The sequence below is a fragment of the Vigna unguiculata genome, chromosome 10 (genome assembly GCF_004118075.2).
Source record: "Vigna unguiculata cultivar IT97K-499-35 chromosome 10, ASM411807v1, whole genome shotgun sequence".
Taxonomy (NCBI): Eukaryota; Viridiplantae; Streptophyta; class Magnoliopsida; order Fabales; family Fabaceae; genus Vigna; species Vigna unguiculata.
Window position 1 is genome coordinate 33,235,521 of NC_040288.1, and position 15,256 is coordinate 33,250,776.

A 15,256-nucleotide genomic window follows, 5' to 3' on the forward strand; every position below is an offset into this window, starting at 1 on the left:
GAATATCTTAACATAAATGAATAATTTATAAGATCATTTCAAATTTAAAATAAAAGGCGTGATCTTTATATAAATAAAACAGTACATAAATAGATTAAAAGCAAAAATCATAAAACAAGAATGAAAACATTACCAAATATGCATATGTATGATAATAAGGGTATTTATGTGTTTGTTTAGGTCCTGAAAATATGATTACAGGTAAAATATTTGTCAATTTTAGATCGTTGACAATGTTGATATGTTTTAAGTTATTCTTATTAACAAAGTTAATTTAATATTAAAAAAAATAGTAATTAGTATAATAAAAATAATTAAGAATATGTTAAATTAAAATAATTTAACTACATAACTAAATTAAATAATGTAGTTACTATTTAATATAAATAAAATAATAAAATAATTATAAACAATACTTTTATTTAAAAATTGTATTTTTATTTTTATTATAATTATAAAAATAGGTAACCCATCAATATAATCAGAAATATTTAGATTATACATGTATCTAGTTTCGTTTTTATTTATTATTGAACAATACGTTTATTAGAAACTCAATTACCTTTTTTCATATTTTTTATATTTAAACATTTTTTTTAAAGAGAGTTAAGATAGTCTAAATTCCCAATTCTCTCAAAAACCCTAATTCCACACCCAAATTCCAAACTTGCTGCGCAGTTTCTTGCCATCTCGACAATTAGGACTCCAACAAGCTTTACTGCTCTTTTGTATTGCTGATGTTATTCTTCAAAGCTGTATCATAAATCTTCTCCTTTTCCACCGACAAATACTCTGTTACTCTTCCTTTCTCAACAACCCTAGATTCCACTGTTTTACCTCTCCCGAACTCAATCAAGGTACACAAGCAAATTACTATAAAACTAAATTTATGTTTTCAATTGAATCCCCTTCAGTTCCCTTCAGATTTCTTCTTTTAAATTAAATTAACTATCTATAATGAAGAGAGAATTATGTTTTCATTAGGTTCTAGATAATTATATATTCAAATAAAGTGAGTGAGGGCATATATTATTTGTTTATATATTTATATATTTATTCTCATAAGAAATATTACTGTTGTTGGGAAAGTTGAAATTGCTAAACCATAACCCTTCCTAAGACCCTGCCACCCTCTTGCGCAGTTAGCCTCCGCCGTGCAATTTCAGGTTTTCTAATCTAACTTCTTCTATGGGTGTATGCTTTTTGCTTTGTGAGTATGCATCATTTTCACTGTATACCTGTTCACTTTTCACTCGGTTTTTGTTTTAGCTTTTTAGAGAACCTTTCAGTGTACAATAGTACAAATATGTTCTTTAATGGATACCCCATCCCTAATAGTCATGAAAAACGGTGTTTGATTTATGAGCCAGTTGGTGCCACTCTAGGCATGTTAACATTTACTTTTTAGTTGTTTCATTGAGATAAACTTAAACCCAATAATTACTAATATATGTGTGGGCATATGGAGCAGCTAATGTGTATCTCAACAAGGAGATATCCTGGGATCATTGTCCATGAAGAACGTGTTTATATAGGATAGGGGATAGAATGGCAATGAGGAGGATGGAAATTGGGTGAGGAATTGACTAGGCAATTGCTTTGGGGACAGAGTTTGCGTCTTGCAACTATAGTTGTTGTCTTCTTTTCTGCATTTTCTATTTTATTTTTTTGTTTCTTTTTCTAAGTTGGAGTTATATTGCTGCTGTAAATGAGTTGTTTTCCTAGAATATCATCTATTTTCTTTCATATACTACCAGTTTCCATTAGGTTTTGTTAGTTCATATGATTTTAGATTTTTTTACTTATTTAAGAACCATACAAAAATGTTTGAGGACCGTGAATCCTTTTAATGTGTCACAAAGCAATGGAAGTGTGCTTAGTGTTAGATATATAGCTTTATCTTCTTCAATGCTTTCCTTTGTAACAGTGTTCAAAAAAACAGCTGTATCGGAAGGATTGATGATCTAATCTTTTATTTGTGCCTTAGTAAATTGGATATTTTACATGTGTAGGAAAATTTTAATACATATTTTTGATATTCCACTTGTGAAAGATGCATAAAGCCTGCCTCAACTGAAACTTGGTAAATAGAGTTGCATCTTCTCCAGAATCTCACTCACAGATTCTATGGGGGACTTACTTACCAAATCAGAGTAGTTTTATGTAATTTGGAATAAAGATATGAGAATGGGTCCAGCTATTTCTTTGCTAAGACGAAAATAATCTGTTCACATCAACAATTCAAACCTTATTATTTATAATACACAAACACATGAAACCATGGTAAGATACACTTTACTGCGATTGATAAAATGATGAGGACCTCCAAGAGACGTTTTCATTCAATAAAAAAAATCTGAGATTTATTATACTCTATTATAAAAGAATTATAAATTTCAAGAAGCTCCTGTTCATCACCGTCAATCTTTCCTGTATAGCTGGATTTTGGTAGTTGTTATGACCTAGGTAGTTATTTTGTTTGGTTGCTTTTGATGCTTATGATTTTTGACCATATGGAGTTATTTAAGTTTTAAGTTCAAAACTATAAACAGGTGAGAAACTACCAATGGCGGAAGAAAATGAAGAAATAAAAACATTTAAGGATTTGGGCTTATCTGAATCACTGGTTGAAGCTTGTGAAAAATTGGGTTGGAAAACTCCACTGAAGATACAGACAGAAGCTATTCCTCTTGCACTAGAAGGTTGTCATTTAATTGAGTTTTGTAATTCAATCTGATATTTGCTTTTTTGATTTTTTATTGTAAAATAGGACAGACAAAAAAAATGATAGTATTTATATCTTCAACATGAAACTTCTAATATATAATATATAAAAATGATTGCTTTTACTAATTGCATTATCTTTTTAAGTAGTTTTCTATTCTAACTTCAATATATTCTCCAATGGAATTGCTTACTATTTTTTTGGGGTTGTCTCTTTTAGGTAAAGATGTGATAGGGCTTGCTCAAACTGGGTCTGGGAAGACAGGAGCTTTTGCTCTTCCTATATTGCATGCCCTCTTAGATGCACCTCGTCCAAAAGATTTCTTTGCTTGCGTGCTGTCTCCCACTAGGTTTGAAATTTGATACCTAATTATGAGTTTGATCATCATATAATTCAAATTTTGTTTATTGTAGTAGTCCTGACTGATATTTAGCAAGTCTATTTTCTTCATTCATCATTTTATAAATTCAGAGAACTTGCTATTCAAATTGCTGAGCAGTTTGAAGCTCTAGGTTCAGAAATTGGTGTCAAGTGCGCTGTGGTGAGTTTCTATCTATTTTTCTAACATGATTCATTATTTGTGAGTTTGATTGCTTCTTTTTTACTGCATAACTTTGATTTTGTCCCTCCTGACCTGAATGAGCTTGATACATAGTGTTATAGGATGGTTAGGTATTATGTTAATATTATGTTTCGTACATGAATATTAAACAATCTTTTTGATGGTCATCTCCTTTTTCTCTAGCTTGTTGGAGGAATTGACATGGTGCAACAATCCATCAAGATAGCAAAGCAACCTCATATTATTGTAAGTTTCACCATTTCTGTAAACATTCTTTGATTATATTTGTTTGTTGTACTTGAGTAGAGTTTGGTAATAGTTGAATGAGACCCAAAATTTAATCATAATATATCACTAATGTTTCACTAAAGAAATGCATTTTTCTATGTTATTGTTTGTCGATTTCTAAATCGATTACTGACTTATTCGTTATTGGTCAGAATATTTCATAAACATTGTGTTAATTATATGATTTCTCTTGCCAAAGATAGGATTGGTTTTGTTCTTACTTTCTTAAGCTACTACCTTCAATATAAATACACCTGGAGAGATATGTATAATGTTTGTAGTTGGTAAGCTATCAAATTCCAATTATGTTAGAGTATTAGCCTAAAAAGATTTATTTTATTGCTGGAACGAATTCCTATTTTTGATTTTTCATTCTTTTGTGTTTAGCATGTTTGCTTTCAAATATTATTATTAAGCTGTTTAGCATGGTTCACATGGTTCCTTTAACACTCACTTTAATTTAGCTATGGTCCTTGGTAAAATTTAACTCTCAGTCCATGCAAGGAAAATGATTGATCAAATACCATGTTTTGGATGTTTTGAAAACTCAAAAATATTTTTAGTTACTTGGGAAAATTTTAAGAGGATTGTCCTATTATAGACTCCAAGTTTGTTAAGCTGACTGTGTAGTTTTTTACTTCGTCCATTAATTGTCTTCCTTAAAGCCAAGGTGTGGTTAGCCTTCTGAGTCTGTTATGTCATGGTTGGTTATATTATTTATATTTCACCTCTAGATGTGTACCATCCATATATAAAGAGATTCGGTGGACTATAATATTCGAAAATGAACATTGGTCCAACTGATTTGGAATTCCAAATTCTTGCTCAATGTGTCTTGGCAATGATTTATCTTTCTTTTTTCGTTTGTTCTGAGTTTTTTACTTTTGGCTGTATATGCACAAAGTTCTAAATACAATTTTTCCTTTGCAATTGGCAACTCAAACAGCATAAGGGAAACTTTGGATACAGACCCTGTAACAGTTCTAAATCTTTCTTGGATCATGCTTTTATACTTCATTGAATGATGACTTCCATTTCTTTTTTGATTCATAACTTGATTTTTCATCATCCAACATTGATAAATAGACCAGTAACTTTATATTTACCCCCGTCCACACTTTAATTGCATGAATGAACACTGGTTACAACTTTGGTCATTTTCATCCCACAAAGACTTAAGTTGAAGTTGGTGTTCCTCTTAACTCTTGTATCTTGTACAGGTCCTATGTTTACTAGGACTGATCTTATTTTTTCAGTCAATATCTTGGAATTCAACTAGGTCTTTATCAGGAAGAAGAACATATTTAATTATTGCATTCATTGTTAAAAGCATTACAGTGGCTGAGTGAGACTGTTTATGGGTTGAAACTGTGCTCTTGAATGATAGAATATTATTCATTTAACAAGAGAAAGCTGAATTTAAGCACACTCTGCTTGTACAAGATTGATAGTGTGCTTTTAATTAAGTGCGATCATTAGTTTTCTGTTAATTTTTGGTTGTCACAGTTTAGCAGTATGGTATTTGTTTGTTATTTATTTATGTTGAATTTGGTGTTCATGCAGGTTGGGACCCCTGGACGAGTATTGGATCACTTAAAACACACAAAAGGATTTTCTCTTAGTAGATTAAAATACTTGGTATAATTTCTACATTTTTTTATATATTAGGTTATTGATGTTATTTTCTGCATCATAAATGTTCAAATGATTCCTTCCTAGATTCCATTTTTTTTAGCTTGATTAATATAGGTGAGTGTTTTTTATGGATATGTTATAGTTCAAAAAAATAAGCAAAGAGAAAAAGGGCATATCTTCTATTTTCATGAGGAGACTCTTGTCTACATTTCCATGCCAAACATGTGGTTGGACTTACATGGTTACTCTATATTTTGAGCAGGTCTTAGATGAGGCAGATAGGTTGTTGAATGAGGATTTTGAGGAATCACTTAATGAGATTTTACAAATGATTCCTCGAGAGCGTAGAACATTTCTGTTTTCTGCTACAATGACTAAGAAGGTATATTTTTCTTTGTATTATGAGATATGGAACCCTATTTGAGGCTGGTCATAGGAGAAATTTTATTGGAATTTAACATAAATTCTGATTATTGGTATATAATATTTTCATAGTTTATCAAAAGCATTTTTTTTGTTATTTTACGACAAATCACAAATTTATTCTAGGTCGTTAGGAACATATGTTTACATGCATGTTCTTCAATAAGTATGTTATGGTGCAGATGGAATCAAAAAATTGGTTTCTGTTGCTTTCTTATATGCTGTAGATACTTATTGCTGACTTCTCAAGTGGTTCTATACTTACGTAGTTAATAGATAAAGTTGCACTCACTGTTGCAGGTCCAGAAGCTCCAGAGGGTTTGTTTAAGGAATCCTGTGAAGGTACAATTGTAATAGTCCAAATGTTTATCCTTTGGGTAAATTGCATTCTACATTTTGAGAGATGCTTAAATTACCTTGCCCTGTTATCTATTTTTAACAAATATGCACACTTCGATTTAGACGTTAATATCTTTCACTTAATCCATTTTAACATAAACAAACTACCTAGGCACTAGTTTCCCCTCTTTGATTTTCAGTACCAGTGATATCTAGGTTTAATTCCTTAATTTTTAATTGCAAGAGATGTGACTAAGATTTTTGTTAAAGTTCCAATTTCCAAAGTCGAAAGTAATGAAACTTCTTTGATGTTTTAAAGCTCTTAAAATCAATAATAGGGTGTTCAAAATTAGTTCAGTGGGAGACTCATCCAAAATTTCTCATCATTGCTTAGAGGTTCATTTACTTTGAAACAGACTATCAAGCATAACTTATTTATTCTCTCAAGGGACAGTCTGTAACTTGAAAATTAGAAGTAAAGACAATATATTTAAGCATCTCTCAAAACGATAGGACTGTTTATTACTTATTTTACTTGTATATTTAAATTTTTCTGTTCTGATGTTACTCAATTTGTTATATCATTTTAGATTGAAGCAGCGTCTAAATATTCCACTGTTGATACATTGAAGCAGCAGTATCGATTCTTGCCTGCCAAACACAAGGTTTCTCTTCTCCCTTATTCAGCAGCATCTTGATTTTAATAACAAGAAATGACAAATTGTACATTGATTTCCTTAACAATCATCCTTTGGTCCAATGAAAACTGGAAAGATTACTAACTAAAGTTATATTACAAAAGAAACTTCATGAACAGATGAGCACGACGTACAAATCTGATATTGTCATTGTTTCCTCCAAAATAAGTCTGTTTCTTGAGATGAACTCCAATTATAAATTAATTCTTCTCATTCTATTGATTTAGCTGAGTGAAAGTATTTTATTTAATCAAATACTATATAATACTACTATTTTAGAGAGTACAATGTTTGTATGAACACTTCTGATAATTTAGCTATTTGGAATGAAATTAATAGAAATTCATATGTTTTGGGTTTCATGAAGCATGTCTATTATAATATTTTGTATATGATGATTCTGTTAAGTAATTGTGTTTCTCTCGTAGGACTGCTACCTTGTATATATCCTCACTGAAATGGCTGGAAGTACATCAATGATTTTCACTCGTACCTGTGATGCAACTCGACTTCTAGCATTGATCCTTAGGAATCTTGGTTTAAAAGCGATACCTATTAATGGTCATATGAGCCAGGTAATTGTACTACTTATCACCTCATATAATTTGTAGTTGTAATTTGTTGTTAACTATTCTTTCCTTGGTATTGGGAGAGGATGGTAGGATGGAATAAAGGACCCTGTGTCATGTATTTTCATTATTTACTTGGGAGCCAATCAAGCATATTAATTTTTGTTCTAGTAATCTTTTGACAGCCAAAGAGACTTGGAGCTTTGAACAAGTTCAAATCTGGGGAGTGCAATATTCTCCTTTGTACTGATGTGGCTAGCAGAGGACTGGATATTCCCACTGTAGATATGGTGATTAACTATGATATTCCCACAAATTCCAAAGTAAGATGTGTTATGTATTTCCTTTGTTCTTTTCTGACATGTTCTATTATATTTATAAATTTATACCAAATCACAGGTTTCCTGTAATTATTATAATTTGTTTTCATGGTAATACATGACGTATCTCAATTAACACAAGACCTAGAGTTTAGATCAACGCTTTTGGAATTTTTCACTTTTATATTCACTGGATTCCTGACCTTGTTGACTACAGGACTATATACATCGTGTGGGAAGAACTGCTCGAGCAGGACGCTCTGGAGTTGCCATTTCCCTTGTAAATCAGTATGAACTGGAGTGGTACATTCAAATAGAGAAGCTTATAGGTGACTAGAGCATATGGCTAAGGGATATTTGTTTTACTTTTTAAAGAACAAAAGTTTCTCACTTTGAGATATACGTGTATATTTCAGGCAAAAAGCTACCTGAGTTCCCTGCACAAGAAGAGGAAGTTCTCCTTTTGGAAGAACGTGTTAGTGAAGCCAAAAGATTAGCTGCTGCGGTAAAATTTTGTATTAATCTGTTATATTTAGATTATTTTCTGTCTATTTCTTCTAAGAAGCATAACAAAATTAATGGGAGAGATATGGTTGGTTGGAAGTTGTCGTAGTTGAATCTAGTTTTTATTTTTTTCAGTTTTCAGGTATTATTTAGTTTCTGAGACCAAGGGATTGTGGTAAAACAAACTGTTTGGGTAGTAATGCATTAGGTTATAGGTTCTAATCTCATTGTACAACAAACGAAAGCATCTTGTGTTTTGTATGAGTTGTTTGTGCAGACATTACTCCTGGAATTAAATATGAAGGATTAGTCATCAGCCAATGTTTATGTGATTTTAAATACTATTGTGGAAAGTACTCAAATGTTTGTTTGTTTGCTTGTGTAGAAAATGAAGGAGGCTGGAGGGAATAAAAAACGGAGAGGTGGGGAAGATAATGATGGGGAAGATATCGACAAGTACTTGGGTCTCAAGGATGGAAAATCATCCAAGAAGTTTAGAAGAAGATGAAGTCATATCATATAATCAACGGTGAGTGTGTTAATGCGGCAGATGAATGAATCAGATGAAGCCATGAAAATTTGAGGCTAAACTGAGTGGTCATGCAACTTGTGTAATCCATTTTTGGGCAAATTTTGTTACTAAATTAAAAAATGTTTCTCCATGGATTGATTATAAACAACTTCCTAGTGATACTTATTTCAATTTACTAACATTGATTCATATGTCCTAGTGTATTTTGTGCAATTACCTTAGCTTTTCTTTCAATTTGGGGACAAAAACAAAAAAAGAACCTTGTAAGGTGATAGGTTTTATATTGTAATTGTGTGGGATTAAGGAGTTACTCATCTTGATTTGATTGAGTTAAAAATACATTTTAATTTTTACAGTAATTGCATGTTTGTGTCTGTAGCTCGGTGTGAAGTTAATTTTCTTTTGATGCAGTGATCCCTATTTACATTTTTATCTTTACAGTACATTTACTTTTACAAGAGTATATGAAAATATTAGTTGCCCAGGAATCTGAGAAATTATTGATTTGTGTGGTTATGCAAAGTCCCTGTTTAGCCAGTGGACAAAGAAAACATGAACAAGTACCAGTAGCAGTATTATAAATTTAGTTGGTAACAAAACGTGTATTATCAATTTGAACAGCCACATCGCGATTATGTGTGGCTTTATGTTTCCACACAAATGACCGTATTTATGTTTTCTTCCTGCACTTCAGCAATACCAGTTTATATTTTTATTATAAGATGTAATTTCAAAATAGAAATTCTTCATTCTTGATGTTCAGATATGAAATTTACAAAAAAAAATGGCTTCTTTTGTCAGTAAAGTTAAATCATAGTGAAAGTTTTACATTTAAGATTGTTAGAAGGACAAAAAATAATGTTTTCTTGTACTTCGAGTTTTATTTACCCTATATAATATTCTCCGTATGACAGAGTGATCCAACAAAAAGGAGTAGTTGAATTAAATTCTGAGTCTTGTTTGCTTTGTTAAATATAAAAGATACAACAAAATATGATGAGGGATAATATAAAATTTTAAATTTAGTATTTGCTAAATTGCAAGGTTGGTAACATAATATGAAACTAGTTTTTATCTTTGGTGAGAAAAACATGAATCTAAGCTTAAACCGCACTTCCATGGAGTCATCTTTATTTATTGTATCTAAGTTTGCTACACTGTGTTCTCTGGAGTATTAATTGTGTGTTGATATGGTAAAGTAAGTTTTGGAAAGTATTTTCTTTTTTATATTTTTTACGAAGGCGTACATAACAACAATTGATTACCAAAAAATACATCATACATTTTTATAAATGATTTATTTTTAACAAATTATCATTTATTTATAACATCCTTCCTGTCTCCATCTTTCACTTTTTGTTAACTGTTCACCTTTTTTATTCTTCTATTATTTTCATTTCATTGTAAAAGTGATAAATCTGCTTCCATCAGGATTCAGGAAAGATGTAAATTGTGTTTATTTTAATTCTAATCAATAATTAAAGAAAGATTCTATGTGTATTGTGAGAAGTTTTACAGTGTTAACTGATTTCTATTAAGAACTTAAAAAAAGTAAAACATCACAACCCTTCCAATTATTAATCAAGTTTACTATATTAATTGTAACTTGTTTTAATCTGCGTATTTTTATTTTCAATAAAATTTTCCTATCTGTCATAGAAAACTATCTGTGATTCTTACAGGTGTTATGATGATATGTTATCCTCTCCCTTAGAGTCATGCATCTGCATCCCTTACCTAAAGAACAGTTTTATTGCAGTAATCAAACACATGAGACTTGAAAACACTAAGTTAGAACAGAAATCACATGCAATTACAGAACAGTTGAAGGACCATAAAAGTGATGAAGTATAACCATGGAAACAAAATTGACTCTCAACAAAACTAGACATCTTGCAGACAGAATGCAAGAACAAAAACAACATACACTTACATACATTAGACTGCTGCATGCAACTAAAACTCTGAGAATGAAAACCCTTAAAACACATAGAGTTCAGCCAATTCCTCCAAAGAGTCAGAACCAAACATAGGATCTGCATTTTCTAGCATCCACAACAGATGATCAAAGAGAACCACCTCACAGTTGATAATCAAAACACTTTTATCGTTGTTGCCCTCTTGATTTGACTTGTTGATTAGAGCTTTCAGAAGAGGGTTATTGAGATACTTAGAGCTGATCACATACTGTTTTCTTGTGCTGCCAACAAGTACAGTTTCACAATGTTCATCTTCCTGCATGTCATGCACTTTCCATGAATCTTCCTTCACAAACTTGGATCTTAGGCTATTATATGATGAAGAACTCCCTAGATGCCTTGAAAAACTCTTGCATTTACTAAGTATTAGATTGAGTTTGTTCATGTTTGTTTTGGTTGAGGGATGTTTAGTCTCAGGGAAGAAGAGGGACAAAGAGAGGGTTGGTTGTGGAAAATCAGTGAATGAGCACAAAGAAGATTAAAATAGAGTGAGAAATGAATTGTGCTGAGCTTTTAAAGAGAGTTCGAAGCAAAATCATTGTATTGGGGTGCTAAAAGAGTGGGCTCAATTTGGATTCAAACAATTTTAATGACACAAACAAGTCATCATTAGTTAATAAAAAAAAGGTTCTACCTTTAACTTACATGCGCAACATACAGACATAACTGAAATTGTTTTCAGTCATCCCTTGTTAGGCATCGAAGCAAGAGCCATTTTTTCTCTGAATCTGTTTTCTTCCTTGGGGCCCACTCCTCATTTTTATGTCCTACTTCAAAAGAGTAAGAACTTACAAAACAAAAACTGAACCTTTGGTATAAAGAGGAAAATTTTGCAAGAGTTGATCATTTTATAGACTTTGAAAGAATTTTGATTTGTTTTAATAAAAATCTCACCGTAGAGAATGCAAGAGGTGTTGAACGCACTGATCATGTATTAAACTGAGCATCAATTTTTCAACAAAACTGAATATTAAACTTATCAATATCACATGCAAGTAGAATTAGAATGGACTAAAAGATTCTGAATTCCACTACGTGGTGAAATTTTAGAAATTTTGTTCAGTGTACACAAGTTGTGTCGTAGGGTCTTTTTCATTGCTCTGTGCATCTGATCTTTGACAGCATTTTTCATACAGGTTGGTAACACACTACTCTAAAACCTAGTCCTTTTTTAGAGTGTCACCAAACATGGTTATTGATGTGCTAAATTGTTTGGAATGAAAAGATTATTATAAGCTGTTAAGGTTATGTATGTTATTATTTGCAAACAACAAGTTTTGGCTTAAATAGTTGACTATTTTTCTATGCACTAACTGATATGAGCCTTAAATAATAAAATGACTATAGTCAAAGATAAAATTTAATATAAGAATCACTGTTCTGACAAGTAAATGAAAATGTGCTTCTTCACAAATATATTATATTTCTTTGCTATGAATATATCTAGAAGTTTTCATCACAAATAGAAAAAGAGACACTATATATGTGCCATGGGGTTTATGTCCCACAGGAATGGAACCTTAACTAGGTGTTTCGTCTTGTGACTGATGCCTTAAGATTGTGCACATAACCCTTTGTCTCCAAATATCTCACTTTGTTCCTTTCTGACATAAGAGTCTTCTGCAATTTCAAGCGGTTTGAACTCAGTAATTTATTAGCCTAAGATGGTGAAAAATGAAAAATACATTTTACTGGGAACTGTTCCAACCCACATAATTGTAGCATGTGACGCAGAACTTTTTGGCTAGATCTAAAATCTGTATCACAACCTGCAAATACAAAAACAAAAATAAAAAGGAAGAGTTTGTTTCTCACATTCCTCATCAAGCATAAGGGTTTAATTCAAGTAGAAATCAATCTTATTGCTTCATGCTCTGAAGTAAAAAAAATTACCATTCTAACAATGAAAAACTCAACTTTTTGACAAAGTATAATGGTTCGAGATTAATATTTGATCTTAGCATTAGATAATGATTAATTGGAATAGTATAGAATTGAGTTAAAGTATTCATGCTTTCTTCTGTGACAAGAAGATATGGTGCTCTTCCCAACACCTAGAGAACATCTCTCTGTTTTTAATTTTAACGAAACGCATAAAGTTATCACTGTCCGATGTGGTCCTTTTTAAAATTTCACGTTCACTTGACGTTAATATTTATGTCAGTGGTATAGACGAGATTCCAACATGCAAAGCAAATAATAGAGGAAAAATTACATTTTTCAATGTACCATGAGCAATGAGCAATATAAGTGCATAATTAAGTAGGTGGATGAATATATAGTTGTCTCCTAAGTCTCTTATAACCAAACTAGATCTTGGCTAACGAACAAAAAAAATCATGATGGGGGGCATTTACAAACACTGCACAATAGGAACAAAATTGTTAAGAGGTTTAGTTTGTCATCGAGTGTTCAACCTCTGATTTCTCATATCTCGTGTCTACTCGATCCTGAGTCAGCTAAGACATGTAGTAGATCTAAGTTAATCTACCATTGTAGTAACTTCACAGAGTTAATATACTTTTCATGAAATCTTCATTCTTTTCTTTTTCAACATGCCTCAAAGAAGATACTTGGTGATGGTTAACTCTTTGATTAGATACATATGTTTCTTCTAGACAAAGTTAGTGTATTTTAAGGTTTGATTGTTCTTATCTCTTCTAAGTACTATGATTTTCTTATGTTAAAAAGATAGAATTTGGTCTTTAATTCTAAAGTATGTGTCTCGTGTGATAGAAGAATTTTATTAGCAATTTGATGTGAGAAAGTTTTCATCTGCAGAGAACAATAATGGGCAAGACACGTGTGGTTGTTTGTTTTGTGGTACTTACTGTGAAAGACAGACTCACAGATTACAGCAATGTTAAATTTAACAATCTATTTGTTCTAAGGGAGTAGCACTTTGTAGGTGGTATTAATTTGATTACTGTACTTTACAGTGTTCTAGAGACATTTATGATATTTAAAAAAAAATAAAGGAAAAGTATAATCCATGATGTTATTTATAAAAAACAAGAGATTACAATACCTACTAGATGTTTCTAGATAATCATTTAGAAATGTAAACTTTATGATAATTTTGTGGATGACCTTTCCTTTCTGATAGTATAATAAATTGCCATTATTAGTGTTGATTTGTTTTTGTGCTAGATTATGATAGACCTGTAATCAGAGTTAGCTGCTATTCTTTTTCCATGGCTAATAGAACACTTCTAATTAAGAGAGAAGAAATAGGCTTTTCATATCATCTGTCAATTCTGTCCGATCTAATTTAGTTTAGCAGAATAACCCTAGATTTTAACTTTAGAATTTATGTTTTTTATATGACTAATAATTCTTATAATCTTGACTGAAGACTATCAGATGCATGAAGTTTCCTCATGTGTCAATAAGATATAGTGAAAGTATTTATCAAAGTTTTATTTTATATTGTTGTGCATTGCTCAGTATAGTTCCTTTTTAAGCTCTCGTTCACAGTTACCAAAGCATTGATAAAAGTAGGGATGACAACGTGGACTTAGTTCAATAGGTTGGTCCGCATAACTTTAAGGATGACAATGTGGGCTTGGTTTAATAGGTTGGTCCACATAACTTTACCGTTTACGTTGGCTAACTCAAAGTTGTGTATATTGATTATTTTCTTCTAAATTCTTGTATGAAGTCATGAAGACAAGTGTTATGTATTTTGTAATGTGCTAAGGTTTGAAGAATACATTATTTGTCAAAGTACATCGTTTGAAAATGTTAAATTATCAATTTATCATTCAACTTCCAAAGTCTTTGTTTAATTGTGTGAATTTGTTAACGTTTTCTAATTTGTTGAACATCTAAAACTTTATCATAAAAAAAAACAGGCTGAATCACAACCTGCAAACCAAAACGTATGTAAGCGAGTCAGAATTTTTAGTCCACATTTTTAATGCGAGATGCATCAATCCGGTCCATATTTTTTAGACCAAGTACGGGACGGACCTAAATAGATTGAGTGAGTCAATATTGTCACTCCATATATAATAGACTATTAGGATGGAAGTTCAACTAATCGTATTTAAAAATAATTTAACAAAATATATAGAAAATGTATTTAAATGAAATACAAATTTATAATATTGGTTTAAAGATTACAAATTGTACTAATTTACACACGCACACATATATAATATTTATGACAAACCAAAATTATGATTTTTTATATGAAAAAGTTATTTTTTTTAGATATAATGTTTTTATATAACAAAAATATTCGGTTGTTCTTCTTAAATTGTTTAATGGTATTAATATCTTTTTTTATAAATATATCACGTTACCTTTTTAAATCTTCATGAGGTTATATATGAAAAATATAATTTATATAGTTTATTTAAATTTAACAGTTTTAACGAAGAAAGAATGAGGTGATAGTTTGATTGGGAATAATGATTCTCTAAATATTATCTTATTTAATTTTATATTAAGATGATACAAATTATTTTGAGGTTTCCAATTTTAGATTATATATATATATATATATATATATATATATATATATATATATATATATATATATATATATATTCATAAAATAAGGTAATTAACAAATAGCTTAAATTTATAATTTTTTAGTTTCAATATATTTTAATTTAAGCAATCAATATTTACCATTTTAATATTATTTTTACTTTTTCGTTCAATGATTTAACTTT

General features: G+C 30.7%; 1 protein-coding gene across 2 annotated transcripts; it reads left to right on the forward strand.

The window, feature by feature from the left end:
- The first annotated feature begins 606 nt into the window (after positions 1-606).
- On the forward strand, positions 607-8,954 carry LOC114165724 (DEAD-box ATP-dependent RNA helicase 10). Of its 2 annotated transcripts, none has more exons than XM_028050299.1 (14): positions 607-857; positions 2,553-2,702; positions 2,945-3,074; positions 3,197-3,266; positions 3,471-3,533; positions 5,139-5,213; positions 5,473-5,592; positions 5,934-5,975; positions 6,563-6,637; positions 7,099-7,245; positions 7,425-7,562; positions 7,777-7,888; positions 7,976-8,064; positions 8,449-8,954. In XM_028050299.1, exons 2-14 carry the CDS (start codon positions 2,567-2,569, stop codon positions 8,569-8,571), a joined length of 1,320 nt encoding a protein of 439 aa, XP_027906100.1. In that variant the 5' UTR covers positions 607-857; positions 2,553-2,566; the 3' UTR covers positions 8,572-8,954. The 2 variants fall into 2 exon arrangements, with proteins under 2 accessions (XP_027906100.1, XP_027906101.1); XM_028050300.1 differs by lacking the exon at positions 607-857 and adding an exon at positions 1,142-1,166.
- Positions 8,955-15,256: the final 6,302 nt, after the last annotated feature.